At 39.8% G+C, this 23,355-nt stretch overlaps 1 protein-coding gene across 1 annotated transcript in view; it reads right to left on the minus strand.

The window, feature by feature from the left end:
* The window catches only part of LOC119882129 (microtubule-associated protein 4), a 138,441-nt gene that overhangs the window by 12,305 nt on the left and 102,781 nt on the right, over positions 1-23,355 (minus strand). Inside the window, exons 8-14 of the mRNA XM_038692172.1 lie at positions 15,262-15,548; positions 14,395-15,141; positions 11,889-12,137; positions 10,706-10,886; positions 10,458-10,520; positions 2,856-3,154; positions 1,314-1,370 (exon numbers count right to left, since the gene is read on the minus strand). Of these exons, the coding sequence (XP_038548100.1) occupies positions 1,314-1,370; positions 2,856-3,154; positions 10,458-10,520; positions 10,706-10,886; positions 11,889-12,137; positions 14,395-15,141; positions 15,262-15,548 (1,883 nt within the window). The remainder of the gene's footprint in view (positions 1-1,313; positions 1,371-2,855; positions 3,155-10,457; positions 10,521-10,705; positions 10,887-11,888; positions 12,138-14,394; positions 15,142-15,261; positions 15,549-23,355) is intronic.

A 23,355-nucleotide genomic window follows, 5' to 3' on the forward strand; every position in this document is an offset into this window, starting at 1 on the left:
TTAAGTGAACCAGGCTCGGATGTAGGGTGAAGATGAAATGAGGTAGTAATGCTTAAAGTCATCTTTCTTCGATTTCTAATTTTTCATAGCTCAAGGAAATACCAACATTTAGGAGTGGATCCCAAGTCAGCAGTCAACTACACCTGGGTCAAGGTAAGTTACCATTATAGCTCTCTAACCAGGATGCTAATTAATAAAGATGCACCTATTACAATTCCAGCTGATTCTGATTTTTTTTGACAGCATACACAAACATTTCTGTAACTTTTCTTTAATAAAAAATAATTTCTTCCCCATTAGCACCAGCATAAGCATTGACTGTTCTTCCTGGGGTCCATTCAAATTGTATGTTCATGAAATGAAATAGGAAATAAAATAATAAAACATTGACTCTTAAATCATTTTTACATTTTCTCTAAAACTGCAGCAGGTTAGAGGACCAGCTCAACAACTCACTCAAACAAATCTCAAAATAAAAGTGCTCCAGTTTAGGCTTCTGCACAGAACAGTTTTGTACAAATAACATCCAACTGAAAATGAATTGCAGTATAACACGTCTCAGTGTTTCCCACAGAAAGACAGTGTGACAGTCACAGTGACAGTGAAAGCAGACATTACCCTATTTCTAGAAGGTTATTTAATATCTCACCCTTGTAATTATACTTCATTCAACACCTTATCTAAGTGTTTACTCACAAACTACTTTAATCTGCTCACCTTGTGTTTTACTTCAGTCACATGTGCAAACACCTACACCTGTGTCTCTCTGTCTCTCTCCCTGTTATGTGTCTGCTCTGTTGACCTTTTTCGTCAGCAGCTTTATAAAGTTGCCCCAAAAACACAACTCGCATTCTGAAAACACCAACAGGTGTATTCATGGTTTCATTATGTGGTCGATTGTAAAATAACTGTGTCCGCATCTTCTAACATAATACCAGATAATGTCTCTCTATGTGTGTTTCTCTGCAAAGTGCTAAAATGGGTCGCCAAATATTCTTTGGGCAGTCCACCCTAAAGTATGTGGGAAAACACGGCTTATTTTGGCCTTACAGGTATTACAAATTGCAAGCTATAATATCTATCAAGACTAAATGAGTTTGAAAATGTGTATTTGTTTTTGAAAATGTGAAATGTGACATTAAATGATAGTGTGGGTGCTAATATTACCCAAAAGCCTGGCACTGTCCCTCATTAGATCAATTTGTAAAAAATAAAAATATGAGAGGTAGTGAAAAGAAAATATTCATGAAAAGAAAAGACAAGTGGGAGGTAGAGTATGTAGGGATGGCGGGGAGGATGGAGAGGGAACTCACTTTGCCCTGGCTCGTTTCTTTGGAGGCGACAGCCCTGCTCTTAGATGCAGATGACACCTGGGGAAACAAGCCCACCCTGGGTCAATAACAACACCTCATAACAATACACAGGAAGAGGAGGCGGTGCAGGAAGTACAAAGAATTATGTACGAGGGTGATGGATGAAACACAGAAAGAGAAAAAGGTGACTTAGACAGGGGAGAAGTAAGAGAAGAAGTTAGAAGAGTAGCGGGAGAGAGAGAGAAAAAAAGTCAGACATACAAGAAGGAAAGAAGAGCAAGAAAACATGAAGGAAGAGGAGAAAGATGCTTCTAAAAGTAGGAGACAGAGTAGGAAAGAAAAGGTTGGCTACACAAACAGAAGAGGGGGATGATTTGACAAAAGAGAGGGACTTAAAGGATAATTCTGCTTAATTCCAACCTGGGTCTATGAATCCAGTGCCATCACCAAAAAGAAGAGCAACGGGCAAAGCTGGACTATGAATTCAGCAAAACAGGCAACAGCCTCATAATGTCCAAGGTTCAGTGAAAGACATAGGGTTATGGTAATTTGATTAATTACAAATTGTTAGGAAATTGCACCACTTAAGTACAACTAAGAAAGATGGAAGGTGAGGAATGAAGGTGGGGGGTCACCACAGCAAATATTTTCCCTGGAGCTGCAAATTTGTCGATTTAACAGTGTCCACGAGGCAAGAAGCGAGTAGTCAATGAGACAATGGGACAGGTTGTAAACCAGACTTATTTAGCAGACTAAATGAAAGCAAATGGTCAAATTATTACGTAGTTTTAGGAATTTCTCACTTTCATTTAACATTTTATATGTATATGCACAGTATACAGACCCCCAAAAAATATGGAGGGCATGACCTCAGAGTCCTCAATTGTAGCTACAGGCCTCACTTTGGTCAGTACATTACAACCATAACAGAACTAAATAAAAGTTAACAAAATACAAAAATAAGACCCAAGTTTAAATAAACCAAAAACATCCATTGAAGTGCTCCTTTTAAGAAACAGGCTTCCTCTTCCACATGCATGGACAATGAAGTGTTCTAAGAGAATGGGTGAAACGGTAGTAAATGAACATGCAAAGGAGTAAAATATGTAAGAATAAAAGGCATGACTGTCAAAGATAATTAACAAAGCTAAAGACAGTAAGAAAGAAGTATGGCCTGTATTTTATTGTAGCTGGTGGAGTGAATATACTTTATTCAGCATGATGCTAACACACTGATAGCTGGTTTTATTTACACTAATGGATAAAGTGGTATGTATACTTTTTCAAGAGAACAACTTAAGAAATAACTTTGAAGGGTAAATGAGGAACAGAAAGCCAGTCACATGTTAAACAGGTCTTGCAGCTACATTGCTGTGAGAATATTTTTCAATCTTTAAATTAAAGACCACACTCTTGAATAAAAATAGGAAAATAATCCTATACACTGCCTGTTAGTCGAGTGGCAACCTGTGTCAGAAAATACATGAATAAAAAACAAAACACCTGTAGAGGTATGAAAGGTGCAGATAAAGGAGGACCTACCTTCCCTCCTCCAGGCTGGTGCTTCATGTTGTCTGTTGAGCCAATCTTAGAGCGGGCATTACGGATGTCGGGGGGTGGTGCTGTGCCAGGGCGAGCTGTCACCCTGGAGGTGGTGGTGGTGGTGGTGGTTGAGGAAATAGCCCGGGAGGCACGGGGCACCGGGGGCTTCTTCTCTGGTACTGTGCCAGTGGTGGAAGACTGTGTGGCTAGTTTGGCTGCTGTGGTGCGGGTGTGAAGGGCAGCAGTGGTAGAAGCAGTGCTGCGGGTGGTGGTGGTGGTCTTGGGCTTGGTAGAGTCGGCTGGAATGACAGTTGTATAATATTTCGTTAAATTACTAGATATTGATTATTTGAATGAGCTCACTTATGGAGACTGGGATAAAAATTTTATATGCAATTTTGTTTCTGTCTCACTTTGTTTGCAAAGACCAATTTTTTAAAAAGTTTGACATTTTGGGAAACTTGCTTGCTTGTCAAGAGTCACATAAAACAACTTTTTGTTTGTGAACAGATCAAACAAACAAGTTGGTGTTGATAGGCACATTTTGGGAGTTTGGAGAGAGCCAGGTTTCCAGCCTTTATGATATGTTAAGCTAATCAACTCTTGGGTCCTGCTACATACTTAATGCTCAAAATTTGAGGGTGATATCGATCCTCTCATCTAATTCTCTAGATTTAAGTATTTCCCAAAATGCTGACTTTTGAATATTCTTTAAACATATTTAAGATGCATTCTATACATCTCGTCTTCCTGAACACAAAGAGAATAGCATATAGCATATAAAGTCAGTACAAATATGCAAGTGGTCAGAAGACATGAAATGAAGCTAAGGTGCTTCAGTGCTAGTTGATAATGTTACAATTTGAGTCAACCCTGACAGATAAATAATTCAAGTTCCATAAAAGTTGGAAAAACCCAAATGTAAATGTAAGTATCTCTAGTGACCACAACTATATTATATAGCATTTTTTTATAGCTGGCTGAAGAAAACCTCCAGTGTCTTCTTTTCTGTAATATACAGTGGGTACGGAAAGTATTCAGACCCCTTTAAATTTTTCACTCTTTGTTTCATTGCAGCCATTTTCCAAAAATCCAAAAAGTTCATTTTATTTCTCAGTAATGTACACTCAGCACCCCATCTTGACAGAAAAAAACAGAATTGTAGAAATTTTTGCAAATTTATTAAAAAAGAAAAACTGAAATATCACATGGTCATAAGTATTCAGACCCTTTGCCGTGACACTCATATTTAACTCAGGTGCTGTCTATTTCTTCTGATCATCCTTGAGATGGTTCTACGCCTTCATTTGAGTCCAGCTGTGTTTGATTATACTGATTGGACTTGATTAGGAAAGCCACACACCTGTCTATATAAGACCTTACAGCTCACAGTGCATGTCAGAGCAAATGAGAATCACGAGATCAAAGGAACTGCCTGAAGAGCTCAGAGACAGAATTGTGGCAAGGCACAGATCTGGCCAAGGTTACAAAACAAATTCTGCTGCACTTAAGGTTCCTAAGAGCACAGTGGCCTCCATAATCCTCAAATTGAAGACGTTTGGGACGACCAGAACCCTTCCTAGAGCTGGCCGTCCGGCCAAACTGAGCTATCGGGGGAGAAGAGCCTTGGTGAGAGAGGTAAAGAAGAACCCAAAGGTCACTGTGGCTGAGCTCCAGAGATGCAGTCGGGAGAAGGGAGAAGGGAGAAAGTTGTAGTAAGTCAACCATCACTGCAGCAATCCACCAGTCGGGGCTTTATGGCAGAGCGGCCCGACGGAAGCCTCTCCTCAGTGCAAGACACATGAAAGCCCGCATGGAGTTTGCTAAAAAACACCTGAAGGACTCCAAGATGGTGATAAATAAGATCCTCTGGTCTGATGAGACCAAGATAGAACTTTTTGGCCTTAATTCTAAGCGGTATGTGTGGAGAAAACCAGGCACTGCTCATCACCTGCCCAATACAGTCTCAACAGTGAAGCATGGTGGTGGCAGCATCATGCTGTGGGGGTGTTTTTCAGCTGCAGGGACAGGACGACTGGTTGCAATCGAGGGAAAGATGAATGCGGCCAAGTACAGGGATATCCTGGACGAAAACCTTTTCCAGAGTGCTCTGGACCTCAGACTGGGCCGAAGGTTTACCTTCCAACAAGACAATGACCCTAAGCACACCGCTAAAATAACGAAGGAGTGGCTTCACAACAACTCCGTGGCTGTTCTTGAATGGCCCAGCCAGAGCCCTGACTTAAACCCAATTGAGCATCTCTGGAGAGACCTGAAAATGGCTGTCCACCAACGTTTACCATCCAACCTGACAGAACTGGAGAGGATCTGCAAGGAGGAATGGCAGAGGATACCCAAATCCAGATGTGAAAAACTTGTTGCTTCTTTCCCAAAACGACTCATGGCTGTACTAGCTCAAAAGGGTGCTTCTACTAAATACTGAGCAAAGGGTCTGAATACTTATGACCATGTGATATTTCAGTTTTTCTTTTTTAATAAATTTGCAAAAATTTCTACATTTCTGTTTTTTTTCTGTCAAGATGGGGTGCTGAGTGTACATTACTGAGAAATAAAATGAACTTTTTTGATTTTTGGAAAATGGCTGCAATGAAACAAAGAGTGAAAAATTTAAAGGGGTCTGAACACTTTCTGTACCCACTGTATAGTCAGTTTGAATAAGTGAAAGGTTTTAACTTATCAAAGCAAAGAAAACCCTAACCAATGAAGGTAATGAACCAACGTGCCTGCAGCAAAATGAACAACCAAATGTCCATGAATTGCTTATGTAAATTATATGACCTGTGTCGCTTGTTTTGTACATAGTCACAAACATAATAAAATGGAAGGTGAAAATCACAATTTTAAGGTTGTGAAAGACCATTTATTTTGAAAGCCTGGGGGTCACTCATAAAGTAATTCCTTAAAAGCAAATTCTGTTGAACCATACCCTTCCACTTTTCTCTCCTTCTGGTTTGGCTGAATACATTTCAGCATCCTTCAGTTCAGCACTGCAGCATATGCACCAATTAAAATCTGTCAATTCACAATTGTGTCAGCTTTTTCTTCAAAGCACAGTGATCTGTTGTCAATCCTGCCTGAAAGTCTTTGGTATATCACATGTTCCTGTTAAGACATGTTAAATTGAGCAATTGCTTCCATGTTTCTAAAGAGTAATTTGACTTGCCGTATGGACCTTGGCAGATTAGACAACCCGAGGCTGTATCAGCAGGAGCTGCAAACTCCTGTCAACAGCAATGGGACAGTAATCCACAGACCGCTGTGGTGATGATTTTTAACTCTCCAGGGCCTTTCAGCAATAAAGCATCTTTCTCTCTATAAGCCTGCCCAGCATTGTAATGGTTGGACAGCGTTGCGCTCCTGCTGACAGCTCTCCTGTTGCCAAAATGTTCACTAATCTGTCAAGGAGGACTGAAGCTGTAGAAAGAGAGAGGGGTGAAGCAAAACTTAGAAAAGGATTACAGAAGAGGAGAGTGAAGAACAGAAATATATGCAGAGGAAAAGCAAAGTGAGAGGGAGAGCACTGCAAGGTCAAACAGTAGTTGTAAATAATGGCACCAGTTGGTTAGTTAGAGTTGTCGACAATGTGTGTTGACAAACACACAATATTATCTGATATCCATTTTTGGTAGTATTGTATACTATATATAGTTGTTGAATGATATAACTATATGATCACATTTAAACATACATTTACACAACCAGTTTTTCCAAATGAATATTTCCGAGCCTAGTGTAATTAAAATCCATGACATTTTACACCATTAAGGACTTTGGTCTGACATAAATGAATAAGCACATTTCATTAGATAATTATTATACATTATTTAACATTCAACATTCTGCATAGATTTTCCATATTGTACCGTATCCTTATATCCTTATTAATATTTTGAAACGGATGTCAACTTTATTGCCTAGCACTGTTGTATATTCGATGCTGACTTCAAATTTGGAACCTGTAAGTTTGGCATTTTTATGTAGCTTTAAGGTTTATTTTGCATATTAGCCCGCGGCCAATGTGGTTAGCATCTATTGTACACATTATGGAGCAATATTGGAGTATTTAATACTGAGCGACAGGCAAGACAAAGTATGTGAACTTTAAGCTTCATGTAAAAGCCAATTAAATAACCAGAGTAGTAAGTTGTATGTGGTATTTTACTTTTACCTCACATGCCTGATCAGCTGTTTCAGCTGTCCGTGTCTTCTCAGATATTCCAATAAGGAGCGGTACCATGGCTGGTAGCAACTCGCCCACTTGTAACACATTTCAGAAGACCTCTCTCCATTTTTCTCAGGTCCATGGTCTTTAGGTCCATGTGAATCCAAACCAGATGATGAAAACGTGCCTAATCCTATTTTTTTCTCGTTTTTGTGACATTTTAAAGGTTTGCTTAAAATTTTCTTGACTTAATAGATGCGGAAGAACTGGGTATTGGGCTATAGATTGTAAGGTCAGGAAGGATTTTCACACATAGTACATATATCACCTGTCGAATCAGACGAATCAGAGAAACATGCCGCCATAGCCAGATTTTTTTCACTCCAGGTCTGAACCATAGAGAAATCATAACAAATACATAGTATGTTATTTTTTCTAGAGTTGGTAGATGGGCTTGTATTGAAGCCTATATCAGGGAGATAGCAAATCTTATTACATGAGCAATAATTAGCTGATTTGTGTAATTTGCTATAATATAATAATTGCTATAATTATCTCTATTTCTGATGGCATATTTGGAGCTTCCGGATGAATTAATGATTCAAACTGCTTGATTGTTGCATATTAAAGTGTACTTTTGACCAGTTGAGTTGATTTATAGTCATGTGGTCAGGATTGAGTGATACACAAATGTTGGCTTGCTTTTCCTGTTTTTTTAATTATTCTCACCAATTTTAACCTTGAGATCAGAAGCTCACATTGCAGGCTGTCTAAACTGATGATACTGCCATAAGTATCTGATGTTATTAAAGAAAGTGTTAAAAAGATTATTATTATTATGGTCATGCAAACCTTGAACCCAGAAACTAATGACATTTCCCCTGATCAAAATCAAACCCTACTTACCTTTCCTCATAATAATATGTAATCATTCAGATGATGATTCAGATTTAATTAGTGAAGGTTATCGCCTAATTAAGTTGGATCGGAAAACCTTAGTTATATTGATAAATGAAATGAAGGGGATGTGGTTACATGACCTAATTAGTAATTACAGTTACAGTTAATTGTGGTGCCTATACATATTATATTACATTTAATTTTGAAGTTTCAGTCTATTTACATTTATCAGTTGGATTTGTTTTCTATTTTGATTGATATGAATAAAAGGTTACCATAATCTAATGTATGTAATAAAGCTCTAAAGTCGACATTTTTTGGGTCTGTATTCAGGTTTTAAAATGTCACAGGACTGTAATAAGCACGGCTAACCGACAGGCTGGGTTACATGCCTGTCTACTCATTGTGCATGAAAATGTGTTTTGGGAGAGTGGCTTTGGAGGGAGGACTAAAAGGAGGGGGTGGGAATTGTCTTTTGTACCGTTGAAGTGAGTTAACTAATGATTCATTACTAATGGACTGCTATAATCAAGTTTAATAAGTATGTTTACCTTGCAATTGAAATGATTTAATGTATGCTTGTACGACAGATCCAAAATGGCAAATGTTTTCTTCTTTTGCCATTTAGAGGTTTTCCCTTTTGCGCTGTCTGTTTGGTGTAGTTAGTCGCTTTAGGTGATTTCGTTCCATTTCTTGTCCCGTGGAAGTGGGATTTTGAGGCCATTGTGTGTAGGTGCATGTGACCAATGACCTCCGTCAGAGATCTTTAACCACTTAAGAGTATTTTTCATAGAGAGGCCTTTGTTTGGCCGTAAAATGCAGAACTCATAGGACTGTGGCAGAAGTTTATGGAAATGAAGGCATGTTTCATTTGTGCATGGACATGGTAATTTGACCTACACCCTCACTGTCCTTCACACTTGACCATAGGCGGAAATCGTGGGGAGGGGTGGGGGGTTGTCTCCCCCTAAAAAAAAAAAAATCATTAAATAAGATAATTATATATTTAAAATAATTGTGTAAGCAGTAAAACAATACAAACTCTAATGGGGCAATAAAAGTGCGTTTTAAGTTTAGAAACATTCTGAATCCACCCTCCCTCGCCTCACAGTGGTTTGGTCCACTGCCTGCTTTCCCTCTTTATTAGTCATAACAATAAATTAATCATGACCAAAAATATGATAACCAATTTATTTTTCCATGAGTCTGCTATGTTATCTATTTTAATATTAGCGTACCTAGCTTGTTTAGTATATTTTCTAAAAGCTTGTTGGATAGTAAGTCACCCACTATAGTAGAGATGCGCTGATTGATCACATGGAGACTAAAATAGGCCAGTTTTCAGCTTAACTGGCCATGACTACCAACCGGGGCTAAGCAGCGTCAAATATCCAATTTTCTGCCGGTCACAGTGAATGATACACACACTGCGCTGCACGGTATTTTGCGTCATGTGCACAGCGGCATAAAATGTAACCACCTATTGTCACAGCCACATACAAACACTAAAACATGTCATAGGTGTGAAAGTTCTTCACTGGAGTGAAGAAGACATAATGCTCACTATTTACACCTGCAGAGAAACACACAGAAAGAGACGCGTTCTTGTATTAAGTTCGAAGACAACGATGGATATTTTAAAGCATGGAGCAGGTAAAGCAACAGTGAACACAGCTGTTGGTGATGATGTCATTCATACCACCGTCTCTATCGGTAATTAACAACAAGCCTCCTCCACACACGACTCACCTGCTGCTGTGAGAACAGAATCGCGGGTGAAAAGTACAAAATACGAATCTGCTAACAAATAGAGTCAGAGCAGACAGATACAGAGAGAGAGAGAGAGACAGGTGTAGGTCTGTGCTTGTGTGTCTGAAGGGAAAAGCAAGGTGAGCAGATTGCTGTAGTTTGTGAGTAAACACTAAAATAAGGTGGTGGAGAACTAAAATTGTGAGATTAGAAATAAAATAGCCTACTAGAAACAGTGTAATGTAGTCTTTCAAATATTTTCAATTAAGATATAGGCTATTTAAAAATGTCCGAATTTTTTTAGTTGGATTTTATTTGTAGCTACAAAACAGCTCCCTCCAGTTTTAATGCGCATGTTATCTAATAATCAATTTTTTATTATGACCATACAACTGAATGTACCCCAGTGAGAATAGCCAACGTTTATGCTGATGAGGATCCTAATAAAAAATAATTTAATTGAAAACCTACATTTAGCCTCTTTAAGTTTTTGGTGTCTGACTGTGTCCATGCATACATGCTGTGCAAAGTTCTTTTCTGATGTCAGATTTGTCTTGTAATATACTGTATATTCAAGTAATGACGAGCTCAGATTTTATTTTTCTGTTCATCAAACTGAAGATTGATTAGTGTCACATGACACATCTTTTGTTTCCAATTAAATTTTCATTTGGCTGTTTTTCTTAGCTTCTTCTGCATATTTGACAAACTACAGGCCAAGGCTGAGCATCTCCTGTTTCTGTATGAATGTGAAGGGAGTGTTGTAATACCTGTAAAAGTCTTCAGAGCGGCAGGCTTCTTATCCTCTCCTGGTTTGCTGTCTGTCTTTGAGGCTGAAACACAGATGGTGTGTAATAATATGGTAAGTACGCAATAATTTCTATAATCTATCAAAAAATAAACAGAATGCACTTATTTTAGTATCGAAGACTGTGCCACTTCAAAACTCCTCCTCAAAAAAAACGATTAAAAATGTGTTTATATACAACACATCTGTGTGTGACCATGTCAGCCATACCCAGAGGCCTTTTGGCTGCAGAGGTACTAGTGGTGCGGGTAGACGGCATTGCACGCACTGATGTAGCGGTTTTACTGGCTGCTGTGATAGCGGTTCCATTTTTGGTGGCAGCAGAGGAGCCTGCTTGTTTTGAGATGGCAGTGCTGGCCTTTGGCACAAGGGGGCACTTCTCTGTGGTCGTCTGAGGAGAAGGAGAAAAAATAAAAAACATGGGAAACGTCAGATGAGGAACAAAAAAAAAAGGCGATGAAGGCAAACCTTGTCAGCAGCAGTAAATGCCACATATCAATAGAACACCATCAGCAAATTAGAATTAGATACCTGATCATTCAACAACATATCCTCCACCACATAAACCCTAGGATGATGCCATGCTCCACATACAGCTGAGCCATCCTTTAACAGCACACTGAACTGAGTCACCCTGCACCCCTGGGCACTGAGAGGCTAAAAAAAGGCTGTTAATTTATCGGTTGTGGTGCAACATTGGCTGTAGTTAAAGTTAATATGCTTTGGCATCATTATAGTGTGTGCGGTTATGTCAATAAAGCCACTTAAATTGATAATTAACAGTGATGAAGCAACTCTCTTTCTACATGAATCTGGAGCAACTGTAGTGACGGAGGAGGCTACAGCAACTGACAGTGACTGCAATAATGTTTGTGTAGTTAGGCTCAACGCCAGAAGGTGTAATTAGTTTCAACTGGTTAACCACTTGTAAAGGATGCTTTATTAGAAAGCGTTTTCCATTTCTGTATGAGCTGAGTATGTCAGCACATTATAAACAATAAAATAGCAATAGCAACTTCTGTGGATGCGTTAAAGAGAATGCACTACATGTTTCTGAGGTTGGACTTGATGTGCAGCTGGAAGATTTATCAGTTACAATACAATACTATGAGTTTGTGAGTTCCAAATTAATAAGATAAAGAATTATACAAATGAAACATTTGGTCAGTCTTGATCCAAACCCACAAAGTTAAATGTCCATGTGCAGTTTGATAAAATTCAACCTTATCTCCTCTGTTTGGGGCTGAGAGGGAATCTCAACAGCACTTGAAGGAGACCTACAGTATTTAGTCTGTTTATTATACTGCTTGTGAGCATCCAGCATCCTGGGGTGTTGACGAAATCCCTTATGGATCTGCAGCTTTTGACAGACGTCCTGACAGGTAAAACTTACCTTGGGTTTGACATCACGTGTAGTGATGGTGTTTGAGGAGGCAGGGTGACCGCTAGAACTGGTGGAGGACCGCTTTGGACCAGCAGCGGCTGTGGATGGTGCCCTGGCTGTGGTTGTTTTTTTGTCTGAGATGGAGGTGGTGGTGGAGGGTGTGGGGCGCTTAGTAAGGCCTGTGACTGAACCACCAGCAGAAGAGGAACTCGGCCGCATTTTGGACACAGCACTTGGTTTGTTTGACCCAGCATTAGCCTGTGACGCAGGGCCGAGACATACAGGAGCAATGGAGGGCAAAATAAGGAGGGAGAGCAAAGGAAAAAATAAGGAAAATGGATGATAATGGAAGAGATGGTGACGCAGTACATGCAGGATTATGGTAAATGGAAAATGAACTGTACTTGTATAGGTCATCCGACCACTCAAAGCGCTTTACACAACATGCCACATTCACTCCATTTACACACATTCATACACTGATGGCTACCATGCAAGGAGCCAACTACTCATCAGAAGGAGACTAACAGCTGGATTCCACTGAGCATGGCTGCGTTGCGTTCCAGCTGTGACTCGGTTTTGTTCCGTCTTGTGCGCAGCTTTACTGATGACTGTTGACTGATTTTTCCTTTTTGTGCTTCTACTAGCGGGCAAGGCTCTCTGTGACCCAGCTTTGTTCCATCCTCTGCATGGCTTCATACCTCACCGTGAGCATTTCAGAAGCACGTAAAGCTGCAGAGAGCAGATCCTAACCTTACCCCTAACCCATGGTAGAACCACAAACATCAAGGACAAATGACCAAATCAACAAAAGTCAGCAAAATCAGACAGGCAAAATGCTCTGCTTCTGAAATGTTTCCTGCGGGGGTATGAAGCGGTGCAGAGGACGGAACAAAACCGTGTTGCAGAGAGCTGTGCCCAGTAGTAGAAGCACAAAAAGGAAAAGTCAATGAATGCTTTTGGTGGAATATGAAGCTAAGCAGACCATGTTGTAGCTGGAACATAATGCATCCATGCCCAGTGGAATCCAGCTGTAACATTGACACATATAATAACAAATATTGAACAGCATTCACAAACAATTAGGGGTTCCGTCTCTTGCCCAAGGAAACTTTAACATGCGGGCTGGGGAAAAGGGATCAAACAGACAATCTTTCTAATTACTGTGCGACCCCCCCTACCTCTAAACCACAGCTGCCCCTTTTTTATCATAAAATATTTAGATTTATATTATTTATTGTAATCATAAATGGTCTGATAAAAATGTAACATGTCGCACAACTCTTCTCCAGTATATCATGCCTCATCAGGGTGGGATCTGACATTGTTTCCACATTCTTTTTCTACAGTCCATCAATCAGTCATGTGACTTCATGAGAGAAAATTACCATAAATGCAAGAAAACATGACATAATAATAATCTTTTTAAACACATACAGACAAAATTAAATATTGTTTTTTTATGACCAGGGTGCAAAAACAAAGTATTAGGACTAAAACAAAAAGCAGAATGTGTGGACACATCAAAACTAGTGCTGGGCAACAATAAAAAATTTTAATCTTGATTAATCGCATGATTTTCTGCAATTAATCACGATTAATCGCATTGTTATGTCACGGTTGTGCTCGCCTCACTCACACGCCCGCCCGCCGCCGTAGTTGAATTGTCTTGAACTTTTTGTATGCGACGCAAAGCACAAATCATTGGAAGAGAGACTGATCCTCGCTGTTTGTGAGTTTCCAGAATTTATTGCTTTTTACCAAATAGGACATCAACAGGAGGGAATTCGCATTGCAGAGCATCCCCGCAAATCTAGGTGTAGGCCTATCAGGTAAAGTAATGTAGCCTATAATTTTAATTTAAGTAAAATAGGCTACAGCTGTGTAGCGCACAGAAGCCGTTGCCATGGTTACTATCCATAGAGCGCCTGCTGTTTACTCACGGAGCGCTGTCTTACTTCTCCCACACGCTGCATCCAGCGTAGTCTGCCAAAGCCTGCTTGTTTAGGTGGGTGATTTGCAGGCTGATCAACATCCTGCCCCAACTGTGACCCATGGTTTGACTGTATGTGTAGAGCCAGTGAGCAACTGACTTTCAAAATAATAATAAAAACTGTGTTATTGTGAGATTATAACCCAGCCCTAATCAAAACCTAATTGCAAAATTTGGTTTGAGTTTGATCAAATAAAGTGCAAACAGTAGGGTAATGTAGGCTTTGGAGTCGCATAGCTGAGCAGTGTTAAGGAAAGCAAGGTAATAAGTAAATACTTATGCTTTTGAGAAAAGGTACAAAAGGCAATTTTCAACTAAATTTAGACATTAAAACTCCTCCTACCACACATGAGTCTGTGATGTAATGTCTTAAAGTATAAGACAGGGTTATAGGTTTTAGGGTTATTGGTTTTAGTCAATATTATAATAAAGAAATAGTCTGACCCATGTTTTCAGTATAGTTCATGTGGATCCTATCAGCACTGAGTTAGAAACATCACATACTTATACAATAAATCCTACCTTGGCCTTCTTCTCTGCACTTGCCAGGTCTCTGCTTGGAGTGGCCCTGCTTCCGTTAGTTACAGGTTTAGATTTTTTGGCCTTGTCTTCGTCTGCTTTTGCAGCATTCTCCTTCTTGCCATCCTTTTTCTCCACAACCTTTTTGTTGGCCTGCATTTTATCCTGCTTCTCTTCCTTTTCACTCTTCTGCGTCTGTTTTTTCCCTGGCTTCTCAGATGTCTTCTCCACCTCATCCTCTTTCTCCGTCTTCTTTGCTTCGTCTGTGTCTGCTGTCTCTTTTTCAGTTTCTTTCATCTCTGCTGTCATCTTTGTCTCTATGTCAGCCTTCTTTTCCAGCTCATAACTGGTATCGAGCTTGTCGTGTGTCGGATGTTGCTCGGGGGTCTTTTCCACTTTGTCCATGTGCTGCTCTTTGCCATTCTTCATCTCTGTTTTCTCAAGCTTCTCAGGGTTTTTGTTTGTTTTTTCTTCAATGTTGTCCACTTTCTCCACATTCTCTGTTTTCACCACTTTGCTTTCTAGTGTTTCTTTAACCTCCACTTTTTCCACTTTCTCTGTTTTGTCCACCTTATCCGTCTTTGCCAATATATCTGGTGATTCTTTTACCTGCACCGACTCCACTTTGTCTGTCTCTTGCTCTTTGTCTTTCCCCTTTTCTGTCTCCCTTTTTTCTTCCACTTTTTCTGTCTGTTTCTCTGTCACCTTCACTTTCTCTGTCTCTTGCTCTTTGTCTTTCCCCTTTTCTGTCTCCCTTTCTTCTTCCACTTTTTCTGTCTGTTTCTCTGTCACCTTCACTTTCTCTGTCTCTTGCTCTTTATCTTTCCCCTTTTCTGTCTCCCTTTCTTCTTCCACTTTTTCTGTCTGTTTCTCTGTCACCTTCACTTTCTCTGTCTCTTTCTCCTCTTTAACCTTTGCTGCCTCTTTCTCCTTCTCTTTTACCATTTCTGTCTCTTTGTCCTTCTCCTTTAGTGTCTCTTTCTGTTTTTCCTTCTCCGTTCCTATCTCCATCTTGGCTGAAGTCTCACTGCTAGTGAATTCAACCATCACAGTCTTCTGCTGAAAATTGTCTAAAGGGTCAAACAGGTCCACCTTCTTTACGTTGTCCTCCAGCTTCTCCTCCTTCTTCTCTGGCTTCACCATGGTGTTTGATTTTACTGGGAAAAAAAATGATTTTAATTAGAAATCACGCCAGTATATTATAAATAATACCAGCAGATAGAAACTCATCCTTGACTTGAATCACATTGACCAACACTAATTTCTAATATAAATATCTCATTTACATTTTACTTATTTGGCAGAGATATCTCAGGTAAACACTCAGTTCACAGCCACATATAAAAGAACAGGCCCCAGGGCTCAGATGCATGAAATGCCTCCATGCGCCTTTCAGTTCTGCATCTTTTTCAGGAACAATATGCAGGTTAACCATCACTGTAAAATGCTGCTGTTGAAAACTGTACCTGAGCTTCAGTATTTTGCTTTCACACTGGAGGAAAAGAGATGCTGTCTTCTTTCTTGAAGAGTGCAATTCAAAATATTACAGAAAATTAAAGTAAGCAGATTATATTTTCTACTTAGCACTCAAACAGATTTAAATTGCTTTACTAATTTTTATGTCAGCTCATTACACAGTGCCCGAGTATGCACTGTGTAACAGAGCCCGACCGATTTATCGGCCGGCCGATATGAGCTAACTGCATTTAATCGGCATCGGCCGTTTATAACAGCAGATATATGACTAATAAAAAAGAAACATAGATTCAGATACTTCACTCATGTCATGGGTGTTGTATAGTTTGCCCATCAGAAGGCGCGCTGCAGCTGTTAACTACACTGCCTCACCACAAAAAACCACAGAAGAAAACAATAAGCTGACCGCAGTCTACCGGTGCTAGCCTGCCACATGTAGAAACACGCAGAGGGCTGTGTTAGCGGTGAGTCAGTCTTTTGTCACATTAATTACATGACTTAAATAATTATAATAAAGACATCCACAATTCCTTCTCCTCGCACAAAAACATTCATGACTTGCTAACCCTCCCGTTTTTCACTGCACTTTCCCGGCTTCTTCCCAGCTCACAGCAGTTTAATGTTACGGTAGTGTTTAAAGCTACACTGCTGACTAACGTGGTTGTACATTTATTTTTGAAAAAGTGTATCAGTTCGAGCGAACGGTCCTCCTTTGTTCATCACTTCTAAATATTCTCTAAAATTCACGTAACATTACAGCAGCTAACGCTGCCCGTTGCTAAATTAGCCACAAAGCTAATGGCGTGTTTGTCAGTGGAGGAGCGCTAACGTTGATGAGCCGCTAAACTATAGTTTCTGACTTATTCTAAATATATCTGCCAGCCACCTCTCTGCAGTTAGTCGGCCTGTCTGAAATGATTAAACCAGAGCAGACATGTAAATAACACTGCTTTCTGTAGCTCCTCTTTTTGTGACGTAGATGTGAAATGCTGTCAGAGCGGTGTTGGTTATATTTATAACGTTAGTTAAATGAAATTTCAAAGCTGCAAGTCCTTGTTGTAGAGAGTCATTTAATATTAGATGCATTCAGCAGCAGGTCACTGTATCGTAGACGGCATGATTTAGACAGAATGGTGGTTAAGAAATGGTTTCACGTAGCTATGGTTAGAATTAAAGTGTGCTGGTAAAGGGATAAACTAGATGTGAATATGCTACATTGAAATTATGGCAGATTATGTGTAAAGTGAAATACACATGCTTATTCTCTCTCACTGAAAAAGTTGCACCTTCCAGCAGCAAATAGTTATTGATGTGCAATTGTTTACATGATCACTTTTGAGACATACATAACATAAACAACATAAATCATTTAGGAAAAGGTTTTATAGCCCAAATACATACCAGCTTTCAATATCGGCCTGTTCGTAGTGTAGTTTATACAGTAAAGGGGTCTACTCTCAAAATCGAAATATCAGCTCATAAATCGGCTCCTTTTCACTTTTATATCAGCATAGGCCCCCAAAAACCCATATCGGTCGGGCTCTACTGTATAACTGTAATATGTAGGAAAACACAGCAAAAATATAACAGTCACTATTTGCATAATGAAAAGGGTAAGGTCATATCTAACCAAGCTCACCCTGCTAACTACTTGTGCCCTCTGGGAAGCGAGAAAATAAATAAAGAAAATACTGAAAATTAAAACAAAATGGCTTCAAGAAAAGCTTTTCTGCTTCTGCAATAAAGATGTGTACTCTGATCATGTGGCCACTAAAGGTTCATTGTGTAAGATCTGGGCAGACTTTTAGTAAAAACATTATCAACAGAAAGTGGAGAAGTCAGTGGACAGACCACAGAATTGGCTACAACCTTGACCCACTGGTTGCTATCACTAAGTTTCACTGAACCATGGTCGCTACAACGGACCAGTTGTCACTCGTTGCTGCCACTAGGGGCGCTGATGTCAATGATCCGGATCAGATAGTGTGTGGTCCGTGGAGTGGTCATTGTGGTCCTCAGGCTGTGTTGGCAACGCAGTTAGCCAAATAAATGTCGGAGATTACAGTCCTTTGTCTATTAAATATAATATATTATTGATTATGACTATATTCTTGTAGTTGCACTATATATTGTAGTTTGTGTGGTTATACCTAGAGTAATAAATCTATCTGTTTATGGTCCTTGTGGTCCGGACCAGTTGTGCTGTGGTTCGTTGTGTGGTCCTAAACCTCTGTCTTATTTTCCCTTCTCCCCTCTGGCTGTGTGGTGCAGTTTTGTTAGCTATTAATGCATAGTTTATGTTGATGGGAAATAGCTAAACATGCTAAGTAATAATATATTACTATATTATACTATATTACATAATATTTTGCCTGTAAATTAGATTCTGTTGTTGATTAGGCCTAAATTGTGTTGGTACTATATTTTGAAGTTTGTGTGACAGATAGACAGACAGATAGATAGAATAAAAAAAAAAGAGTAATTGGTTGAAATAAACCATTACCAAATCTCCCAAAATAACTTTACACTCTTCTTTGGAAATTAAACTACTTATAAACACATCACTAAAAAAGTAACTTTTATAGAGTTCAAATTTCCTTTTTTCATATTTACACAGCTAACTTGCTATAGCAGACCTGAATGAACGCTAAATTTGGCTGGGGACGTGGCAGCAGCCGATGTCTCTGGGGAGCCAATGGAGAGCTCTGCTCTGCTGGCGCAGCCTCTGGCCTTGCTGCCCAACTGTCCAGGTGGACCCACGGCAGGACTACGGTAGTGTGTGGCGGCCTGACGTTCTACTGTACTTTGCTCACCTGGATCCCGGTAATGGGCTGAGTGCTGCGCGGCATGGATGATGTTGCCAGGATTATTTGAGTGCTTATGTTAACTGGCCACCGGCTCGAGATCAGGTATCTGCTGTAGTAGTGGGCAGGTCCTGACAACTAGCTTCAACACTCCTATTAGTCCTATTAGCAACCAGTGAGTTAGCGACTCAACCAGTGAGTTAGCGACTCAACCAGTGAGTTAGTGACTATGATCAGTGGACAGACCACTGAATTGGCAACAAATTGATCTCTTCCAAGTGAGAATGCTAGTTGGAAAGCTGGAGAAGTTGGAAATAGGAGAATATACAAATAAATATATACAAATAAAATCAGTTTCTGAAATATATGTCAAGACAAACTGTGCCTGAAACCTGAAATCAATGCAAAGATGAAAAAATGTCTTATTGGTATCAGTTATACACCTGCTGAGACATTCCTGAACAAGAAGCGAGAAAGTCGCATGACGCTGAGTCGCGATAGCCTATCAGTGATTGAGATTGTCCGTAGGTCACCGACGGCTTCAGAGCGATGTGTGGAGAGGGTCGGGCAGAGCAGGGGATTGAAAATCTGCTAGCCGGTTTATCTTCACTGGAGCTTCTCAGAAGCTAGTTTCCGTGCACATCCGGTTCCACTGTTGTTGTTAGCGTTGTTAGCTCTGTCGGACTACAACTTCACATTTCTATAAAAAACGGACAAAACTGGACGTTACTTGGAGAAAAGAAAGCGAGGAAGTTGAACTACCTGGTGAGTTCAGAAAACATGTGTCTGTAACTTTATTCCAGCTATCATTGTACTTAACTTTGACCAAGTTAGCACAGAATAGCCCTGATCGATCCAAACTCCATTCAGAAAACAAACATTTTAGAAGTTGTTGTCCTGCTGTCTTGCTGACAGACCTGACAAAGCATGAATTAATATGTTTAACAAATCTGCATCATGTTGTAGTTATTTCGGCATCAGTTTAATCCGTTTATTGCTATTTAATCACAGCAAAATGTTTACTTTGGGTTCATACAGCTATAGTAATGGCAAGTTAAAAGAGTTAAAATCGCCTTCTCGCGTTGTGTGTGAACACTTGCAGCGAATGTACTCACGCGAGGAAAGCGTTGTGAGGAGAAAATTTGCGTTTGGTCTAAATGCGGCATAAGAGCTGGATACTCTTATGTCCACATTTTTTAAATGAATACGACATAACAGATTCAATCAGACCAAAGCATTGCATCCTGTACAAGCCGCAATCCATTGTCCAAGTCCAACAGACCACTGGAATTATCATTTAAATGCTGATGTCGTTTATTGCCCTTTTGTGTACTGAAACCCTGAAAGTATCACTGCTGATCAACTGGCTATTTAGCTTTTCCTTTCAGCTTTTATAGCCTCTGCTTTCTCTTCCATACTTCATTTCCTAATGTACCAGTCAAGTGCTAGGTATTTCATTGGCAGATCAACGCTTTACCAGTTCTTGACCTGACAACGCAATGTGCACAAAAAAAGTTAACTTTACAGAAAACAGATCAAGATCACTTCTGTGGCTTTACAGGTTCCCTGTTGATTTTGACTGACAAATCAGAAAAAAGAATCACATTATTGAGAATCAGTAAAATGATAATAATAGAAAGAGCATAGGCAGGGAGAGGGGATTGGCCTTTGATTCCTATGCTTGAGTGTAAGCCAAAATGCAAGGGACTGAAAGCGATAGAGGACAATATATGAAAGAAAAGAGGAAATGGGAAGTCAAGGGAATCGGGTGTAAGGCTTTGAGTAGAATGACATGACATTGGTAGCTTGCATAACATGCAGCAACCCAAGACCTGGAACAGTCATCAGACCGAACAGAGTGAACACAAATAGGTGACAATATAGAAGAAAAAACAATACTGACCTAAATAAAGCCAGGCAGTAAAATATAGGAACAAACGAGGCATTCTTTCTGTACACTGTACAATGAGAGACTAGGTAGATCAACTTGATCTTCTAATTAGGGCAGAAATCTGTTATGTAAAAAGCCAGTTGAAAATGGCTTTATTAAAGTAAACAACAGGAGGTGACATCTGTGACTCTTTTTCACAATGCCCTGTCTTTTAAATTTTTTTGTAATGCTCCATTTTTAACTTTTTTATCCTGTCCATCCTGTTATTAAGTCATCATCATTTGTCTTCAGTGAAACAATTCTGCCACTGTTTTAATTTGATATAGATCAGAGTCACCACAGCAGACCAAAACATCAGCAAGCCCAAATGACAAAAACACACAGACGGAACAGTCGTTTAAGTACATAAAAATAAGAGAACTATAACTTTCTCTCCTACTTTCACCCTGTGGTCCATGTGCCCTTCTCATTTACTCTTTTTTCTTTTCACAGATATTATATGAGCTCAGAATGTGAACTGTCTTGGTTTGGACTATCTGGCAACAAGAAGAGAAAAAGAAAAATTCACCTCCCTAGAGAGGCACATTAATTATTGACAGGATGATTGAAAGCATCAAACAGTGTGCCGGAAGGGTTAGTGATTGGGGCCATTACTGGAGGTCAAGCATGATGTCAGTAATTACTCCTGAAGTTCAGTCATGACAATAACATGACTCTAATTGTAAATGTTGGACTGTAACATGTACGTCCAACAAGCAGCTTGTGTTTTTGGTGAATGAAGCCATGATTGTTCACAAAAGAATGGGCATCATGAAGGATCAACTGGAGACATTAGTTTTTAATTTGTACGCACAAGTGATTTGAAAGCCCAGCACACCACCGGTAAATCTACACTGGGGGTTTTTTGGTTGATTAGACCTACTCTCAGGACTGTGTTGGTGTATGTAGCCTGTGCTAAATAGGTCATTTTAATGGAAGAAATTTCTAACATGTGACAGTAGGAAAAGCACAGGTGTAAATAATAAAATGAATGATAGCTGAAATAAATCAAAAGCTCTGAAAAAAAAAACATTGTTAAATCCGGTATCTGTGGCTCTCGCAGGACTGTAAAGCATGGCCAATCATTTCATTCAGTCCAAATGAACTGATTAGCTGCCCTAGCTGCCTGCCTACCTGTGCACTCATTGAGCATTAAAAAGTGTTTTGAGGCAGTCACTTTGGAGGGAGGCCTGAAGGGAGGAGGGAGGATCTTTTTGGGTTGGATACTTCAAAAATGTAGCTGTCTCTTGCTAGTTCTCCAATGTTGCCTATCCCAGCTTTAGCTCTTGTCTAACATATGGCTTAGGACTGTAGAGAAGAATTAGCATCTGGGGGCCAGGTGCCAATCATTTGATGTTTTCATTAGAATAATGATAACACTTACAGCTCATTTAAGCCTGGACTCTCCTGAGGTTTTTCTTCTTGTCTTACAAATATGGCAAAATATGCCAACTCTACTACTCTACTAATGAGGTAGTAGAGTTTTTTTTTTTTTTTTTTTTTTTTTTAAATGTAAGTTAAAAAGGCATGTTTGATGATTGTCTGATTTGTAAAGCATCAGTTAGGATTTATGAATGTGCATGACATACATAAGCATATGCTTAAGAACGTATTTTCATCTTGTCGGGAAAATTTACAGTGATCTACTCAGACTTTTTGCATTTCGGTTTCCATCCTTAATACAGCATTTTGTCTTTTTATTTATTTTAAATAGGCCATCATTTGGCTCCTCAGGTGGACTCAGCTCTTACAGACACTGTCTCTCTAAAACCCTGTCACTCTTTGCTCCACAACACTTATAGCTCTCCACTCTCTGAGTGGAGTTTGTCAGCACTCTCACAACAGTTTCTCACAACTCTTAGTGAAGTGAAAGCTACATACTGCCATGTAGTAGCACACCCAACATGCTGAACACTTGAAAGTCGATTTGAAGTGGTAATAGAGTGGAGAGAGGATATTTGTGGTTTACTATCCTACCTGAAGTGTCAGACCCTCTGTTTGGATTTCTTAGTAGACATATTAAATATTCCCTGCCAGCTCAGTTATGATACAGTTACAGCAGTTGCTGAACCATTAGAACCACAGACTGTATACATTTTCTTTAATGCAATTTAATATTACTTGAATTCATACTTGTATGAGATACTGCACACACATTAAAATGTATGGGCACTGAAGAGTGGCTGTGCGAGGGAAATAAGAACCATGCTGATGGGGAACTCCATAGTTTCCAAATTTCAACAACATTTGCAACAGTCTGTAACAGTTGAACATACACTGCAATACCTTCCACGTCTCTCTCAACACCATGCATCGCTCTGCTAAGCCCCTCCCCCCAAACCCACAAGAAGGTTGCCCTGCAAAATCTCATCCCACAGAGGGTTTGTTCTCCACAGTGAGAGCCTTGCCAAGATCCTGGTCCCTCTCGCTTATACTCCCCTCCAATGCTTCACGGCCCAGGGCAGAGCACCCCAGGCTTCTGAGGCAGCTGCAACAACGTCTAACAGCGGGATGAGGGGCTAGTACACCATAATCCCTACTGTTTGTCATCATGCCTCTTTACCACTCGTCGAGACGAGTGCCACAGCATCGAATATAATCAGCCCAAAGCCGTGACGTGTTTACACACGTTTTGTTCTATATGCTGTTGTTTGCAAAGAAAGGATGGGCAGTTCTTTTATTGCTGGTTGATATTTTTCAGCCATTGTGTTTGCAAAACTTCTGAAGCCACACGCTGAAGATACTGAGCTTGAC

The sequence above is a fragment of the Micropterus salmoides genome, unplaced genomic scaffold, assembly GCF_014851395.1.
Source record: "Micropterus salmoides isolate LMB-PRFRI ecotype aquatic unplaced genomic scaffold, ASM1485139v1 Ms_hic_scaffold_1, whole genome shotgun sequence".
NCBI lineage: Eukaryota > Metazoa > Chordata > Actinopteri > Centrarchiformes > Centrarchidae > Micropterus > Micropterus salmoides.